We start from the raw sequence: 18217 nt of genomic DNA on the forward strand, positions 1-18217 counted from the left end.
ACAAATGTTTTGATTTGGCATATTTTCCCAGTAGTTGGAAAAATGCCAAAGTAATTCCGATTTTGAAACCGGATAAAAATCCTGCTGAAGCCTCAAGCTATCGGCCCATTAGTTTGCTTTCATCTATTAGTAAATTATTCGAAAGAATAATTCTTAATAGAATGATGACGCACATTAATGAAAATTCAATTTTCGCTGATGAGCAGTTTGGATTTCGCCTTGGGCATTCAACTACTCATCAGTTGTTGAGAGTTTCAAATTTAATTCGAAGCAACAAATCTGAGGGCTATTCTACTGGCGCTGCTCTTCTAGACATAGAAAAAGCATTTGACAGTGTTTGGCATAAAGGTTTGATTGCGAAATTGAAAAGGTTTAATTTTCCGATTTATATCGTGAAAATTATTCAAAATTATTTGACGGATCGTACTCTGCAGGTATGTTATCAGAATAGCAAATCTGATCAACTACCTGTACGTGCTGGCGTCCCTCAAGGAAGCATTTTGGGTCCAATTTTATACAATATTTTTACTTCTGACTTGCCTGATTTGCCCCCAGGATGTCAGAAATCACTTTTTGCTGATGACACAAGCATCTCCGCCAAAGGCAGAAGCCTTCGTGTCATCACAAGAAGATTACAAAAGCTTGGATATTTTCAATTCTTATTTGAAAGAATGGAAAATTACTCCAAATGCTGCAAAACTCAACTTATTATTTTCCCTCACAAACCAAGGGCTGATTTTCTTAAACCAAAAGTCATCACATTATAAAGATGAATGAGGTAAATTTAAAGTGGGAGGATCAAGTGAAATATCTTGGACTTGGTTTTGACAAAACCTTACTTACAAGGATCACATTGAAAGTATCCAGGTTAAATGTAACAAATATATTAAATGTTTGTATCCACTTATAAACAGGAATTCTAGACTTTGTCTCAAGAATAAACTGTTAATTTATAAACAAATTTTCAGACCTGCCATGCTTTATGCTGTGCCGATCTGGACAAGCTGTTGCTTAACCAGGAAGAAAAAACTTCAGAGGATTCAGAACAAAATTCTGAAAATGATTCTGAAACTTCCTCCTGGTTCAGCACCAGTGAACTTCATCAATTAGCCGAAGTTGACACTTTGGATGTTATGTCCAATAAGATAATTGATGCATTTCGACAAAAATCATTGCAGTCTTCAGCTGCATTGATCCGCTCTTTATATAGTTTATAAGTTAGTTTTAAGGTATCCCTTTTCTCCGCCAACTCACAAGTTGCCCCGACTCTTCGATTTGCGTGAAACTTTGTCCTAAGGGTAACTTTGTCCTGATCACGAATCGAGGTCCGTTTTTGATATCTCGTGACGGAAATTCCATTTTTGCACATGCGAAAAAAGGTGTTTTCAATAATTTGCAGCCTGAAACGGTGATGAGATAGAAATTTGGTGTCAAAGGGACTTTTATGTAAAATTAGACGCCCGATTTGATGGCGTAATCAGAATTCGAAAAAACGTATTTTTCATCGAAAAAACACTAAAAGTTTTAAATTCTCCATTTTCCGTTACTCGACTGTAAAATTTTGGAACATGTCATTTTATGGGAAATTTAATGTACTTTTCGAATCTACATTGTCCCAGAAGGGTCATTTTTCATTTAGAACAAAATTTTTCATTTTAAAATTTCGTGTTTTTCTAACTTTGCAGGGTTATTTTTTAGAGTGTAACAATGTTCTACAAAGTTGTAGAGCAGACAATTACAAAATTTTGATATATATACATAAGGGTTTGCTTATAAACATCACAAGTTATCACGATTTTACGAAAAAGTTTTAAAAAAGTTGGTCGTCATCGATCATGGCCGTTCATGGTCACCCGCGACAGACACGGACGACGAAACAAAGAGAAACGCAAAAGTAACTTTTTCAAAACTTTTTTCGTAGAATCGCGATAACTCGTGATGTTTATTAGCAAACCCCTTATGTCTATATATCAAAATTTTGTAATTGTCTGCTCTACAACTTTGTAGAACATTGTTACACTCTAAAAATAACCTGCAAAGTTAGAAAAACACGAAATTTTAAAATGAAAAATTTTGTTCTAAATGAAAAATGACCCTTCTGAGACAATGTAGATTCGAAAAGTACATTAAATTTCCCATAAAATGACATGTTCCAAAATTTTACAGTCGAGTAACGGAAAATGGGAGAATTTTTAAAACTTTTTATTGTTTTTCGATGAAAATACGTTTTTCGGAATTCTGAGTACGTCATCAAATCGGGCGTCTAATTTACATAAAAGTCCCTTTGATGCCAAATTTCTATCTCATCACCGTTTCAGGCTGCAAATTATTGAAAAACACCTCTTTTTCGCATGTTCAAAATGGAAGGGTCGTACCGCCCTCCGTCACGAGATATCAAAAAACGGACCTCGGATTCGTGATCAGGGACAAAAGTTACCCCTTAGGACAAAGTTTCACGCAAATCGAAGAGGGGTCGGGGCAACTTTTCCCGATTTCGTGTGAGTTGGTAGAGAATTACCCGTATCCCTTTTCCCTTTTGTACATGTAGGACCTCCTACAATTGAAATCACTGAATAGCGAAAGCTACAATATTTCATGAATAAATGAAAGTTGCTAGTATTTAAAATTGAGGTGAAAAGTCATCGTTTGTGATTGGACACTCAATAATATTTTAACTGAATGAATGTACATGGAAAAGAAATTTGAATAAATATAAATTAAAAAAAAAAAAAAAAAAAAAACATGTTTTGAATCCATGCAACTGGTTGATGTTTGGTTGAGGAAATATGATAGTTATTCATGAAAATCTAGGGAATACCCTATCAATCACAATCCTGCCAATGTTTCGGTTGAACAAGCTAAATCAGAGCAGACCGATGTTATTTGTACACAACAGTTTTGTAATAATCTATTTGTTCTTGTAAAAGTCATATTGAAATACAGTTTTATGATTTTTATTTCTGAATAAATCCCATATCTTAAAAACTCCGGTTAAAACTTCATTATTCTAATGTTTAGCGAATTGCAACCTTCTACAAAGTTGTTTCTTGTCTTATTTTGCACATTTTGATGAGTAAATGACAAATGAAACACATCATTTGACAAGTTTCCTGGGCTGTTATTTTTACTGTTTCCAATAAATGATTAAGGATTTTAAAACAAAAAACTTAAAATAGAGATATTTCAGAAATTTCCCGATGAAACATTTCGCTCTTAGAATCATTGGAAAGCTGAGAAAATTTCCTATAAGACACATTTGAAAGTAGCGATGACTATTTTTTCTACTTAAGGTTGCCCAAAAAACACGCCGTGTAAACACAATCCACCCGACGCCGTGCCTTCCGATCAACGATGATATAGGAAGGGCTTTGAAAATCACAAAACAATAAATTAAGACACACACAATTTATGACCAAAAACACACAAAAAAATCACTTTTCACTCATGAATATTTTTTACACCACCTTTACAAATTACGCACTCACCCCATACGAACAGCGACACAAAAGCACACAAAAAAATTAACCTGAATAATCACGACTTCCGATTTTTAAATTAGTTTTTTTCACAAAAACCCCAAACCAAAACAAAAAATTTTTAAACTTTAGAGAAGTGTGACAAATAGTGATTTTTGGAAAGAATAAAAATTTCATACATATAACCTTGACCTATTTTTTATGTAAATTTTAATTTGTAATCGATAAGTGCTTTAAAGATTTTTTGATTAAGTGCCTCGTTTTTGATACATAGCCATCGAAAGTTTAATTTTAGTGAAATATTTGCAGTTTTTCGAATTTTCAATATAGTGACTCTAAGTGACCAAGTTTTTTATTGTTTTCGAAAAGTTCAGAAAATTTGATATAAAATTGTCTAAAAAACATTGAAAATTGGTCCTCTGGTTGCTGAGATATGCGTCCTAAAATAAACGAAACAGGAAAATTGAAGTTTTCCAAGTCTAACCCAAACAACCTTGCATTTTCTAATGCCGATATCTAAGCAACTAATGGTTCGATTTTCAATGTTAAAAAATGAAACATTCGTGACATTTTGCGATCTTTTCGAAAACAATAATTTGAAAATTTTGAAACATGATTAACATTTCAAATGGACCAAACATTCAAAATCAAGCCACGTAGCCCAGTGGTAACGCTTCCGCCTCGTAAGCGGTAGATCGGCGTTCAAATCCCTGATTGGACCAACGTAACTGGTGATTTTTTCCCTTCTGGATTTGATTTTTAGTAAAGGGAAGGTTGTGTATTATCATTAACTGGACCTTATTAAGACATTTTTGGACCACACAGATAAATGTTTTGAAGAATCGTAAAAAAAAAATCAAATTATTCGCTTTACAGCATTGCCTTGGCGTTCTTTATTGCGAGATTCCTACTCGAAACTAGGTGTCCAAAAGCTTGATTGTTGAGGCAATTGCAAACCTATTTTTACACTTCAGCTTCCATCCACCCGGATTCGAACTGACGACCTTTGGATTGTTAGTCCAACTGCCTACCAGCGACTCCACCGAGGCAGGACCCAGAGAGACGACTCCTACACCTGGACTGAGCTAACGACCTAACCTTTTTAGGTTAGTCCGGGCCAACATTTACTTTCCGTCCGATGGAAGGCGTGATCAGACAAATCTCGTCTCGAAAAATGCCACCGGCACCGTCTGGGTTCGAACACAGGCAGATTGGGTGAGAGACAATCACGCATACCCCTACACCACGGTTCCCGTATTATTTGCAAATTCCGTCGTGAAAATATTTACTTTTCCTGTCATTCTTGAACGACAAAATGGCCTACTTTTCTACACCAAAAATAACAGAATCGAATAGCAACACTTTTCAAAATAAATGCTGAAAAGTTCTACTTTTCAGCACTGAAATGGGTGCTCTTCCCGAGCAGACGGAAATAACTTGGGAATAACATTTTTTGATATTGGAAAATTCTAGGCCAATAACATTTTACGTTATTTATAACAAAATTTGTTATTCGTCGTTATGATTTTTTTGTTATTGGAATGTTATTGTAATAACAGACTAATAACATTTTTAGTTATTCTTCGAACAAATCTTTGTTATTATTTTTTGTTATTTCAACAACTAATCCGATCATCCCAATAACAGTTGGAGTTATTCTTCCATAACAAATAATGTTATTCCAAAGTTGTTTTGGCTTTCAACCAATATCAGACCAATAACAAATTTTGTTATGATAACATAAACCGTTATTAAACCATTATGCAGAAATGGATTTTTCAGGAAGATTCCATAACACTTTTTGTTATTTTAACAGAATTTGTTATTGAAATGGCATGAATTTAGTTATTACCGTCTGCCCGGGTTTGAATAAATGTTTTTGAATAAATGATGAATTCTGTTCAAATAAAAAAATACCAAACAAGTTTGAAAAATCTGATTTTATTCGAAATTTGAAGTAAAAATAACACGACAAGTGATAAAAACTGCAGGTAATTTGGTAGTATTTGTTTGCAACATTATGAACACCACGATGCCATTGGACTGAGACAGCATAGAACTTCAGAAATTGCCCTTTAAAGTCTGACGTCTATGTGCTTCTGAGCAAATGGACGGCCGAAAGCTAATCTCTTTTTCCATTATTCGATGATGGTGAATGTCCTTTCTGCAAAAGAGAGGCTTTTGGAGTGCTTCACTGTCTTGTGTACTTTTTGTGATTTTTATTGGGGGCTCTATTTTCTATCTCTCATGTGCCTCACATGACAAGAAATGCTGCTTCCACATCCACATCATCCAGAGTTTTTTTTTAAAGGTCCTAAGCTATTGTCTTTCATTTGTTTATAGGACCTATTCAAAAACTTTAGACATGTCTTCGTTCATGGCTTAAATAACCGAAATGTTTGTATTTGTGTTTGTATTTGTGTTTGTATTTAGCCCTAAATCTTTAAAAGGGCACCTGAACAACTCACACGCATACTCAATTATTCAGTATGAGTATTTTCAGATAAAAGGCAGACAATCCTTCAAAACAAACATCATGACATGCTCAACTAAATGCTCAACCCTCGTGAATACAAAAATGTTCCTTTTTCATAGGCTTTCTTTTCCTACACCAGTTCAATTAACTCCATGTTATCCTTGACTGAAGTATTTCGAACAAAATTGAAGCACTTGATGCATGAATTGGCAGTGCTAAAAAAAGCCAATCTAGCTCCCTTACCTCACATCGATGGGTTAGCCCTTTGCTGTTGAAGGAATTTGCGAAGCCTTTACCGAAAAGTGCAAAAAGTTGGTTGTATCTACTTCAAAGGTGCTGCGAGATAGTATGGTACAATTGCCTTTCATCACTTCCAGGTGGGAAGGTATTGTCAGTTTCCAGATGTCTATTTCAGAAAAAAATGGCTCAACTTTTGAACAATGCTTTGCAATGGGTTTGATTTTTAATGGATTTGAGAAATTATTCTAAAAAATTATTTGAAAAAATATTGCTTCAGAAAGTACAAATATTTCTCAATGGTATTCTGAATTTCAAATTAATGATATGATTTTAATGCAACATTTATTTCAGTTTCAAAAATTTCCCTTTGCTTGTTGAAAAAAAAAGAAACATAAAAAATGTGCTGAATTTGGAAGGATTAGGAATTTGCTGTTATGTTGACTGTCTGACAAATATGTTTCTCTAAGCCGACGTATTCGGACATACGTCCGTCACCCGTTGATGGCTCTCGACAGGGCCAGTGAAAACTGCGAATTTTGAACCTTGCTGGGACAAACCAACAACAGGTTAGGAAGTAGATTTTGGGTGGAGTAAGAGCTTTAAACTGTTTTTTCAAATACATTTTTTGTCACCAAATATTTAAAAAAAATCAGGAAATTGCTAATAAAAATATTTTTTTGAAAACTTTGAATGATTTCTTGTTTTTTTTATATAATTTATAACACAATAATCGAACTCTAAACATTTCAAGGAAAACCTCAAATGTGTGCAAGTGAAAGAAAACTCCTAGAAAAACAACTTCTTCACCAACAACTCTCAACCATCAGGTCCCGACCCCACTGACGCCCGTCAGCCTTTCACGCCTGACGCTGGCAGTTGAATTGTTGCAAAGTGACAGAATATTTATTATTGTAATTTCTCCGTGGCCTTCTTACACCCTCCCTAATCCTGGTGAAATGTCGCAGGGAAAAGGAGAAAAAAAATTGTCACAAAAAATCTGCGCTCTTCAAAGGAGCACACGACACTCGTTGAAACTCAACTCAAGCCAGGCCACCAAGAAGGATGCACGCGAATAATATTACTTGGTCGTTAAATTGGATTTGAATAAATTAAACTTGTGTGCAAGATTTTCGGTGGTGATATCCGGAGTGTCACCAGGGAGGCGGGCAACAAGTTGGTGTGTTCATGGTCTCTTGGCATAAAAGTTCCAAAATTTAACCAATTTTGGAAATTTTGGAGTCAAAAAACAGCAGAAAAAAAACCCGGACACCTCATCTTGTTTTATCAATTATTTGGATATAAGTTCACATTATGAATGTCAAAACTGTGTTATTTGATGAATTCTAACATAAACTTTTATTTAAAGTTTATGTGAACGCTGTAGTTAATGTCAAGACAGTTAAATAATATAAAATTATAAGATTACCAAAAATGCGAAACATTTCACGTGAAATATTTCATAGGCGTCCGAAGCACCGGGAAGGCAAAGCAGAAATTTATGATTATTTTGATTTTCTGAAATTCAAGCAAATTTTTATATAAAATATCGATTGTTTTGATGTGAACAGCTTATTTGAGACCTAAAGAATGCCATTGACTAACATTTCAGTCCAAATTTGTGCGATTCATTAGCAAAAATGAGTGTCCGGAATTCGAAGCAAAAGTGTCCGGATTTTGAATCAGCTTCTATCAGTGTCCGGGATTCGAAGCACAACAAGTAATTTTAATTTTCGAATTCTGATGAAAAATTGTTTGAAAAGACATATTTTGCATGCGTTCTCTTAAAACTGACTGTTAATACTACATCCTGATGATATTTCTTCAATTCCAACTTATTACATGTTTTTTGTCAGCTATAACAAAAATGATATGCTACTAAGTGTCCGGATTTCGAATCATGACGTTAATCAATGAAGTCCTTCCTACATCATTGTTGATCGGGAGGCACGACGTCGTGTGATTTATTGCATTAAAATAGGTTTAAGTGTTCAAAGTGATTAAATTACTGTAAAAAGACCTTCCATATCATCGTTGATCGAACGGCACGCTGGCGGTTTAAGTCGTATGGGTAATCGTGGTGCAAAATTACATTTTTTTATTAAAATATCTGTGCGCGAGTGTTTTGGTGTGCTAATTAGAAAGACCTTCCCATAGCATCGTAGCTCGGAGGGCTTGGCGACGGGTTTATTATGGAAGTCCTCCCCATAGCATCGTAGCTCGGGAGGCATCGAAAAGCTAATTCCTTATTCTACTTACGCTGAGGATTCAACGGTCTCAAGCGGTGTCAACGGATATATAGCGAAAAACTATGCTTGATGAGTCTGCAACTTCAACTATCGGACTGACATTCCTCCCTTTTGTTGAACTGCAGGCTTCTTGGGAGGGCGCCGGTATTGACTAATGAAGTCGGGCTCTTCAGGGGTTAAACAGTGAACGGATGGTCATTGTCTAACTTTAGCTGAGCTGATGCTCATTAGGGACCTACAAAGGGAAATGAAATGTTCTGGGAGAAATTTCAAACACCCAAAGTCATATAAATTTAAGGTTGAACAACTTGTAGTTTTTCTTTGGTGTTGGCACTTTGTTTGTACCAAACAAGCACAAACATAATAAAAATTACCAGATTATTATCAACAACAGTTTTACAATACTTTTAATTGTTATAAGTCTCGTTTTTTGACAAAATTATTTTAAATTGATTCCAACCTTGTTCTTGCATGATCTTGTTGCTCGATTGGAACGCCGATTTGACAGTTCGATTGAAACCCTGAGAGTGACATTTCGCCTCAAAGTTTTGAACTGGCCATAGTTCAGATTCGACAGATTATTCTTAAACGTTTTTTTTTTGTCATGTTGGTCATGCCTGGAACATAACCAATAGCAGTTTTTTTGTTTTACATTTTTTTATTTGTTTGAAGTTTGATTCTTAATAAGCTTTGATCAAGAAATGCTCCATTTAGGAGTTGCTTAAAAATTATGATTATTTTACTACAGCTGATGTATATTATAGAATAATTGTAGCGATTATTTGTATTTTTAGACCAATGTTGGCAGTATAATAAGAATATAATTATTCTTTGATTTTACCTGAGGAAAGAGCCCAAGACCTCGACGATCTGGGTGACGTATGGAAGAGATGAAATCGCATTTTTTTTCAAGAGGAACCTCTTCAACTGCTGTAGAAGCATGATTATGACAGTTTCACATTGCAAATTTATACCTCGGAAGTGAAGATGCTACCAATAACGTCTCTTCTTCCTCAATTGAAGCCTGCACGTGACAGCCTCCTTCTTCATCGTGACGAATCCAACTGTTAAAATATCTCTTCTCTCAATTCCAGACTGCATGCAGGTGACATCCGAGGACGGTGAGTTCGTCTTCCGGAAGGTCGCACCGGTCGTGTCCGCGCCCAAACATGGCCGCCTCATCGACATCCTGGGCAGCGCACCCTCGATGGAGGTTTGCGGCCTGTACTTTGTCACCGATCCGGACAAGATCGTCGAGGTCAGCGTGAAGCACCTGGACGTCAACTGTGACACCGGCGGGCTGATGTCCTTCGTGGACGGGTGGGAACTCAACGGGATGTACTTCCCGACGGAGCAGGACCACCCCAAAGGGATGGAGCAGCGGGTCGAGGAGTTTTGCAACGACCCGAAGCTGTGGCCGTACAGTCCCGTGCGGAAGGCGTTCCGGTCCAGCCAGAATGCGGCCCTGGTCCAGTACCGGATACCGATCAGTGGGTCGTTCGTCGTGTCCGTGCGGTATCTGCGCAATCCGGATCGTAAGACCAACCTGAAATCAGTCTGAGTGTGAAATAATAAATTATAACTTTCTTACTAAACAGCTTGTAATGTAATGGCCGAAGGGGTTGCTCCGTACTACACGCTCAGGAACCATGGCAAGCACCGGAACTGTACGTTGACGGCCGTTTTCCCTGCGGTCATATCCTTGGTCGGAATCGACGTAGGAGGGCGAAAGGATGGGGTGAATTACGATGTGAGTCGCGTTCGATATTAGGATTCAAAACAGTTATATAGAAACGTTAGTTTATTATTAAAAATTTCATATCAATTTAAATTCGAACAGTTTTAAACAGTTTTGAACAATTTTAACACAATTTTTAACAATTATTAACAATTTTTGACAAATTTTATCAATTTTTAACAATATTTAACAATTTTTAAACAAAGTTTAACTATTTTTAACCATTTTTAACCATTTTAAATATTTTAAACAATTTCAATCAATTTTAAACAATTTAAATAATTTAAATGTTTTATTATTACTTTTAAACAATTTAAAATTGTTTTCGACAATTTTGAATTTTTTTAAACAATTTTCAAAAATAAAAAAAAACATTTTTTATTAATTTTCAACAATTAAACAAATTCAAGCAATTTTAAACAATTTTAAACAATTTTAAACAATTTTAAACAATTTCAAACAATTTTAAACAATTTTAAACAACTTTAAACAATTTTAAACAATTTTAAACAATTTTAAACAATTTTAAACAATTTTAAACAATTTTAAACAATTTTAAACAATTTTAAACAATTTTAAACAATTTTAAACAATTTTAAACAATTTTAAACAATTTTAAACAATTTTAAATAATTTTAAGCAATTTTTAAACAATTTTTAAACAATTTTTAGCAATTTTAAACAATTTTAAACAATTTTAAACAATTTTAAACAATTTTAAACAATTTTAAACAATTTTAATCAATTTTAAACAATTTTAAACAATTTTAAACAATTTTAAACAATTTTAAACAATTTTATACAATTTTAAACAATTTTAAACAACTTTAAACAATTTTAAACAATTTTAAACAATTTTAAAAATTTTTGAACAATTTAAAACAATTTTAAACAATTTTAAACAATTTTAAACAATTTTAAACAATTTTAAACAATTTTAAGCAATTTTAAACAATTTTGAACAATTCTAAACAATTTTAAACATTTTTAAACAATTTTAATTAATTTTAAACAATTTTAAACAATTTTGAACAATTTTAAACAATTTTAAACAATTTTAAACAATTTTAAACAATTTTAAACAATTTTAAACAATTTTAAACAATTTTATACAATTTTAAACAATTTTGAACAATTTTAAACATTTTTAAACAATTTTAAACAATTTTGAACAATTTTAAACAATTTTAAGCAATTTTAAACAATTTTTAAACAATTTTTAACATTTTTTAACAATTTTAAACAATTTTTAACAATTTTAAACAATTTAAAACAATTTTAAACAATTTTAAACAATCTTAAACAATTTTAAACAATTTTAAACAATTTTTAACAATTTTAAACAATTTTAAACAATTTTAAACAATTTTTAACAATTTTAAACAATTTCAAACAATTTTAAACAATTTTAAACAATTTTAAACAATTTTTAACAATTTTAATTAATTTTAAACAATTTTAAACAATTTTGAACAATTTTAAACAATTTTAAACAATTTTAAACAATTTTAAACAATTTTAAACAATTTTAAACAATTTTAAACAATTTTAAACAATTTTAAACAATTTTAAACAATTTTAAACAATTTTAAACAATTTTAAACAATTTTAAACAATTTTAAACAATTTTAAACAATTTTAAACAATTTTAAACAATTTTAAACAATTTTAAACAATTTGAAACAATTTGAAACAATTTGAAACAATTTTAAACAATTTTAAACAATTTGAAACAATTTTAAACCATTTTAAATAATTTTAAACAATTTGAAACCATTTTAAACTATGTTAAACATTTTTTAACATTTTTTAAACCATTTTGAACAATTTTGAACAGTTTTGAATAATTTTGAATTATTCTTATTAATTTTAAATAATTTTAAACAATTTAAGCAATTTTTAACAAGTTTAAACCACGTTTCAACAATTTTTTACAGTTTCACAAGTTTTAATTAATGTTATACAATTTCAAACAGTTTTCAACAATTTTAAACAAAATAAGTATTTATAGGTTGTTTTAAAAACAGGACTATTCGTAATTCTAATTACATCTCCCCAAATCTAATGAAATCTAATGAAATCTAATGAAATCTAATGAAATCTAATGAAATCTAATGAAATCTAATGAAATCTAATGAAATCTAATGAAATCTAATGAAATCTAATGAAATCTAATGAAATCTAATGAAATCTAATGAAATCCAATGAAATCTAATGAAATCTAATGAAATCTAACGAAATCTAATGAAATCTAATTAAATCTAATGAAATCTAATGAAATCTAATGAAATCTAATGAAATCTAATGAAATCTAATGAAATCTAATGAAATCTAATGAAATCTAATGAAATCTAATGAAATCTAATGAAATCTAATGAAATCTAATGAAATCTAATGAAATCTAATAAAATCTAATGAAATCTAATGAAATCTAATGAAATCTAATGAAATCTAATGAAATCTAATGAAATCTAATGAAATCTAATGAAATCTAATGAATTCTAATGACATTTTATGAAACCTTTTGAAACCTTTCTTTAAAATCAAATATTTTTCTTTTCAATTTTTCCAATGAAGTGCGACCGACCGGACTCCACCGACCGGCTGGACATTGGCGGCTCCCCGGGCCTGGACTCGAGCGACATGGATAAATCGGCGGCCGTGTGCGGCAAAAGTCTGGACGCCGGTCCCGAGCAGGCCATCTTCTGCGAGGCTTCCTCGGTGCGGCTCGTTTCGAGCGGTCGCCACGCGAACCAGGCCATGGTGTCGGTCCGGATGGCGGATGAAAATGACATCCCGCTGGCCACCGTGTTGTGTGACATGCGACGAAAGAAGAAGAAGTAAGGCGTGAGGGGGGAAGTGTTTCGCGCGGTCCAGATCCAGCAGCCAAAGAGAAACCAGGAACAACACGGAGGAAAATTCACCAAAGAAAATTGTAAAATATAATGACATCACGAACCCCTCTGATTCTGATACAATAGCAGAGAGTAAGATTGCACCATGAGTTTCTGAATCTTCTAAGTTTGACAGCTAAATAACTTTCAGTTTTGGATGAGAAAAAGGGAATTGAGCTAAAACTAAAGAGTATTTAGAAATGAGCCGATATTTATTTGCAAATATTCACAAACATCATTAAAAGAAAAAAATAAAGTCAAAACAAATGCATCACAAGAGTAAAAAAAAGCACACACACAAATTGTATAGACAAGATGAAAGTAAACTAATAGAAATATAAATTTTAGTGTTAACTTTGAATCAGCTCTGTTTCATTTTAAAAGTCACAACTCCTCCCTTTCCTTCCCGGCCACCAACCGGTCGCAAACCCTATCGTCACCGTATTCGGTCCGGACCACGGCACACAACGTTTCACGCAGGCAGTCCTCGTCGCAGCCTCTGGCCAGCATCGGGTCGGCGTTTTTCTGCTTCAGTCGCCAGTAGTCGTACAGTGCTTCGTCGGAGCCGGCCAGCCGTTGGAGCAGCTGGTCCAGCGAGCGAGGGCTGAGGTCCGTCAGGTTGTAGTGCTCACGGAAGGAGTACTCCTTAAACCAGCGGGGAGGCTGGTCCGGGGTGAGGTTGGCCTCGGTCAGATTGTAGATCCAGGTTTCTTGGTCGAGAATTTCCTGAAAAGTTTGAATTTAAAATGTTTAGCAATTTTATCAATTTTCATAAAAATTCAACAATTTTTAACAATTTTCAACAACTTTTAACAATTTTTAACAATTTTCAAAAATTTTAACAATTTTAACAATTTTTAACAATTTTTAAAAAAAATTAACAGTTTTTAATTATTTTAAACAATTTTTATTAATTTTTAACAATTTTTAACATTTTTTAACAATTTTTAACAATTTTTATAAATTTTTATCAATTTTTAACATTTTTTACATTTTTTACAATATTTAACAATTTTGAAAAAAAAATTTAACAATTTTAAACATTTTAAACAATATTTAACAATTTTTAACAATTTTCAACAATGTTTAGCAATTTAACGCCATTTTCAACAATTTTTATAAATTTTTAACAATTTTTTAGAATTGTTTACAATTTTCAACAATTTTATCAATTTTTAATTATTTTAAAAAAAATTGACAATTTTTAACAATTTTTTACACTTTCAAATTTTTTTTCATTTTTTTACAATTTTACAATTTTTAACAATTTTCAACAATTTTTAATAAATTTTTAACTATGTCAAACAAATTTTTAGCAATTTTAAACAAATTTTATTAATTTTTTACAATTTTTAACAAGTTTTAACAAGTTTCAGCAAGTTTTAAATAATTTTAACAATTTTTAACAATTTTTAACATTTTTTTGCAATTTTCAAAAAAAAAAAAATTAACAATTTTCATCAATTTTAACATTTAAAAAAAAAAATGTTGAAAATTGTTAAAAATTGTAAAATTGTAAAAAAATGAAAAAAATTGTAAAAATGTAAAAAATTGTTAAAAATTTAAATTTAAAAAAAATATATATTTTTTGAAAATTTTCAAAAATGGTTAAAAATTGTTAAAAATTGTTAAAAATTGTAAAAAATTTTAAAAATTGTTTTTAAATTGTAAAAAATTTAAAAGTTGTTAAAAATTGTTCAAAATATTTTTAACAACTTTTAAATTTTTTACAATTTAAAAACAATTTTTAAATTTTTTTACAATTTTTAGCAATTTTTAACAATTTTTAACCATTTTTGAAAATTTTCAAAAAATATATATTTTTTTTAAATTTAAATTTTTAACAATTTTTTACATTTTTACAATTTTTTTCATTTTTTTACAATTTTACAATTTTTAACAATTTTCAACAATTTTTAATCAATTTTTAACTATGTCAAACAAATTTTTAGCAATTTTAAACAAATTTTATTAATTTTTTACAATTTTTAACAAGTTTTAACAAGTTTCAGCAAGTTTTAAATAATTTTAACAATTTTTAACAATTTTTAACAATTTTTTGCAATTTTCAAAAAAAAATTTAACAATTTTCATAAATTTTCATCAATTTTAACATTTTTAAACATTTTTAACAATTTTTAACAACATTTAACATTTTTTTACAATTTAAAAACAATTTTTAACATTTTTTACAATGTTTAACAATTTTTAACCATTTTTGAATTTTTTTTACATTTTTTAACAACTTTTACAACTTTTAACATTTTTTAGCAATTTTTAAAAGTTTTCGACAATTTAAAAAAAAATTTGAGCAATTTTTTGCCATTTAAAAAAAATTAAACAATTTTTAACAATTGTTAACAATTTTTAACAACTTTTAACAATTTAAAAAAAAATTAAATTTTTAATAATTTTTAACAATTAAAAAAAAACAATTTTTAACAATTTTTAACAATTTTTAACAATTTTTAACATTTTTTAACATTTTTTAAAAAAAATTACAATTTTTAACAATTTTTAACTATTTTAAACAATTTATAACAACTTTAAACAATTTTCAACATTTTTCAGCAATTTTTAACAGTTTTTAACAATTTTTAACATTTTTTTACAATTTAAAAGATTTTAACATTTTTTAGCAGCTTTCAACAACTTTTCAATAATTTTTAACAATTTTCAACCATTTGTAATTATTAATCAATTTTTAATCATTTTTAACAACATTTAACAAATTTGAAACAATTTTTAACAGTTTTTAATAGTTTACACAAGTTTTATCAATTTAATCAATGATATGAATTATTTAAAAAAATAATTCTAACAGTTTTTAAAATTGCGAGCAATTTAAAATTATTTTAATAAGTTTGGTAAAACTTGATTTTTTAAAAATAATTTTAATGTTTTTTTAGTGTTTGTTGTTTTACATAATTTTGAAAGATAAACTTTTTTTTATATTTCAAACAATTTATGATTATTTTTAACATTTTCCACTACGTTACCTATTCATTTTTAAATAATTTGAAACAATCACAATTTAGCAATATGGTTTTGATTTTTTGAAAAATATTGCTGATAATTTTAACAAATTTGTAACAATTTAAAAAAAATTTTCAGCAAGTTTGAAATATTTTTTTACAATCATCTAATATTTTTTAATACTCACAAAGCTCTCCCCATCCACGTAAAACACCTTGTAGTTTGGATTCAGTCGCGTAAAGGTCGTCGTCGAAGCCCCGTTCCACGCCACGTTCACCGCCGCCGTTGGGTCGTCCTTCCGGTAGTACACATTGAACTCATCCAGGTGCGAGTGCCCGTTGAACTGCCCCTGGATGATGTGCGCAAACCGCTCCACGATCTTCCGGTACTCCCGGGTCCAGCCCACGTAGCAGTAGTTGTCGTACGACGGCACGTGACCCAGGATGTGAACTTGCTCACCGGCCTGTTCCGCGTCTTGGAGCGTGTCGTGCAGCCACTGGAGCTGCCGGATGTAGTAGTTGTCACTGAATAGGAGCCACCAGTTGTGCACGTAGCACGGGTTGTTGTTCAGGGCAATGATCCGGTGACCTAGCGGGGTGATCGCGGTGTAGTACGCTCCGTCGGCAATGGTTTGGCGGATGGTTGGGTCTTCGGGGAGCCAGTCTTCCCACTGTTTTGCGACGAAGTCGTAGAGGTATTTGGAGTTGAGGTTTGCTGGGACGTCGTTCGGTGCGTACAGGTTAGCCGGGTGAGCTTCGTGATTGCCGAGGATCGGATAGAGCGGGATACCAACGAAGCGTTCCTTCAACAGTTGGAAGATCTGCACCATGGCTTGCTCGTTGCTTTCGAGCGTCGTGTTCCACGTGAAATGGTGAATGATGTCCCCGGTGAAGTAGACCGCAACGACATCCGGATGCTGCTTGCGGATCTGCTCCATGACGTCGACTACGGCGTGCCACGGAGTATCACAGTCGCGGTAGTCACCCCAGAAGCCTGCAGCGTTGCTAGAGTCAGCCGGATCGAGGTCTGGAACGTGACGGCAGCATGCTTCCGAACCACAGTCCGCGTTGACTCCAACCTCGTAGTCCGGATCGTAGTGGATGTCGGTAATGTGGATGATCGTCAAGGGTTCTCCCGCTGATCTAGCCGTCGATACCTTAGACGTCTTCAACGAGTGACGCGACTCACTGATGACCACCTTTGGGTAGCGATCATCAAGCAGATTGGAACTCTTTGCAACGCAATCTTCCCCCTGGAACGCCACTTCGCAAACTCGTTCAGCACTTGGCAGGTACTGCAGCTGACTCAATATAAACAGCATCATATCGGAATTCAGCTCAATCAATCCATCACAAACGTAGCTCTTTAAGTTATACAAGTGACAAATGTCTTGAGCCAGCTTCACCAGCTCCCCTTTCTGCTTGCTCTCCGACTTTTTGTACAGCTCCAAAAACGTATGACTCGCCGATAGGCAGGTCAAGCAAACCTTCGGACTCCGCGCGTGAGGCATCTCGTCCAGCGAAACCCGGATGTTGGACCGCTTGATCAGATCCAGCAGCCGATCAAAATTTGCCGATCGTTGACCGGTGGACTGGTAGTGCTCGAACTCCTCCAAGAATTCGGCTTTGTACTTGGCTGAAAAATATTCATCCAATTTTATTCAACCGGGCTCAGCAACAAACATTGGAAGGTAGACTCACCAATCTGAACCTCAACGGCCACATTATCTCCGGCGATGATTGTGCTGTCAATTAAGGTTGAACCCCGCACGGCGGACAAAGTGATCAACAAAAAAGCAAAACACACCACAGAGGACCTCATCTCGACAGTCCTGTTGCGGCTTTGACGGTCTGGCGTCGACTGAGTCGAAGAGTTTGGTTCGGGAGAAAGGTACAGCGAATGCTCGAGCGATACTCGTTGACCCGAGCTTCGGGCTGGGTAAATATTGTTGATAAGTCGGCTTTAAAATGGAAACAAAGGCACCTTATCAGCGAAACCGGGGGTTCGGGCTGGGATTACGTTACAGTTTGTATAAGGGTGGTACAATTTTTACAAATAAAGCATATTCTTAAAAATAATAAGAGAAGTCATATTTCCTGAATAACCACCTTAATCTTTAGAAAAAAATTAGTTAAAACTGCAAATTAAAACATGACCAGAAGAGGTTGATC

The 18217-nt window shown here is 32.7% G+C and overlaps 2 protein-coding genes across 4 annotated transcripts in view; one reads left to right on the plus strand and one right to left on the minus strand.

The window, feature by feature from the left end:
* LOC6034331 (corticotropin-releasing factor-binding protein) overlaps positions 1-13431 on the plus strand; it is a 46151-nt gene extending 32720 nt beyond the window's left edge. For all 3 annotated transcript variants that reach the window (XM_038266644.1, XM_038266645.1, XM_038266646.1), the window contains 3 exons: positions 9533-9973; positions 10037-10188; positions 12754-13431. In XM_038266644.1, coding sequence (XP_038122572.1) covers positions 9533-9973; positions 10037-10188; positions 12754-13020 — 860 coding nt within the window. In that variant the 3' untranslated portion in view covers positions 13021-13431. The remainder of the gene's footprint in view (positions 1-9532; positions 9974-10036; positions 10189-12753) is intronic.
* Positions 13264-17937, minus strand: LOC119771164 (sphingomyelin phosphodiesterase-like). The gene is made up of 3 exons (XM_038266643.1): positions 17747-17937; positions 16234-17681; positions 13264-13796 (listed from the first exon to the last, which is right to left on the minus strand). Exons 1-3 carry the CDS (start codon positions 17865-17867, stop codon positions 13455-13457), a joined length of 1911 nt encoding a protein of 636 aa, XP_038122571.1. The 5' UTR covers positions 17868-17937; the 3' UTR covers positions 13264-13454.
* Between the last annotated feature and the right edge of the window lie 280 nt (positions 17938-18217).

The sequence above is a fragment of the Culex quinquefasciatus genome, chromosome 1 (genome assembly GCF_015732765.1).
Source record: "Culex quinquefasciatus strain JHB chromosome 1, VPISU_Cqui_1.0_pri_paternal, whole genome shotgun sequence".
Classification (NCBI taxonomy): domain Eukaryota; kingdom Metazoa; phylum Arthropoda; class Insecta; order Diptera; family Culicidae; genus Culex; species Culex quinquefasciatus.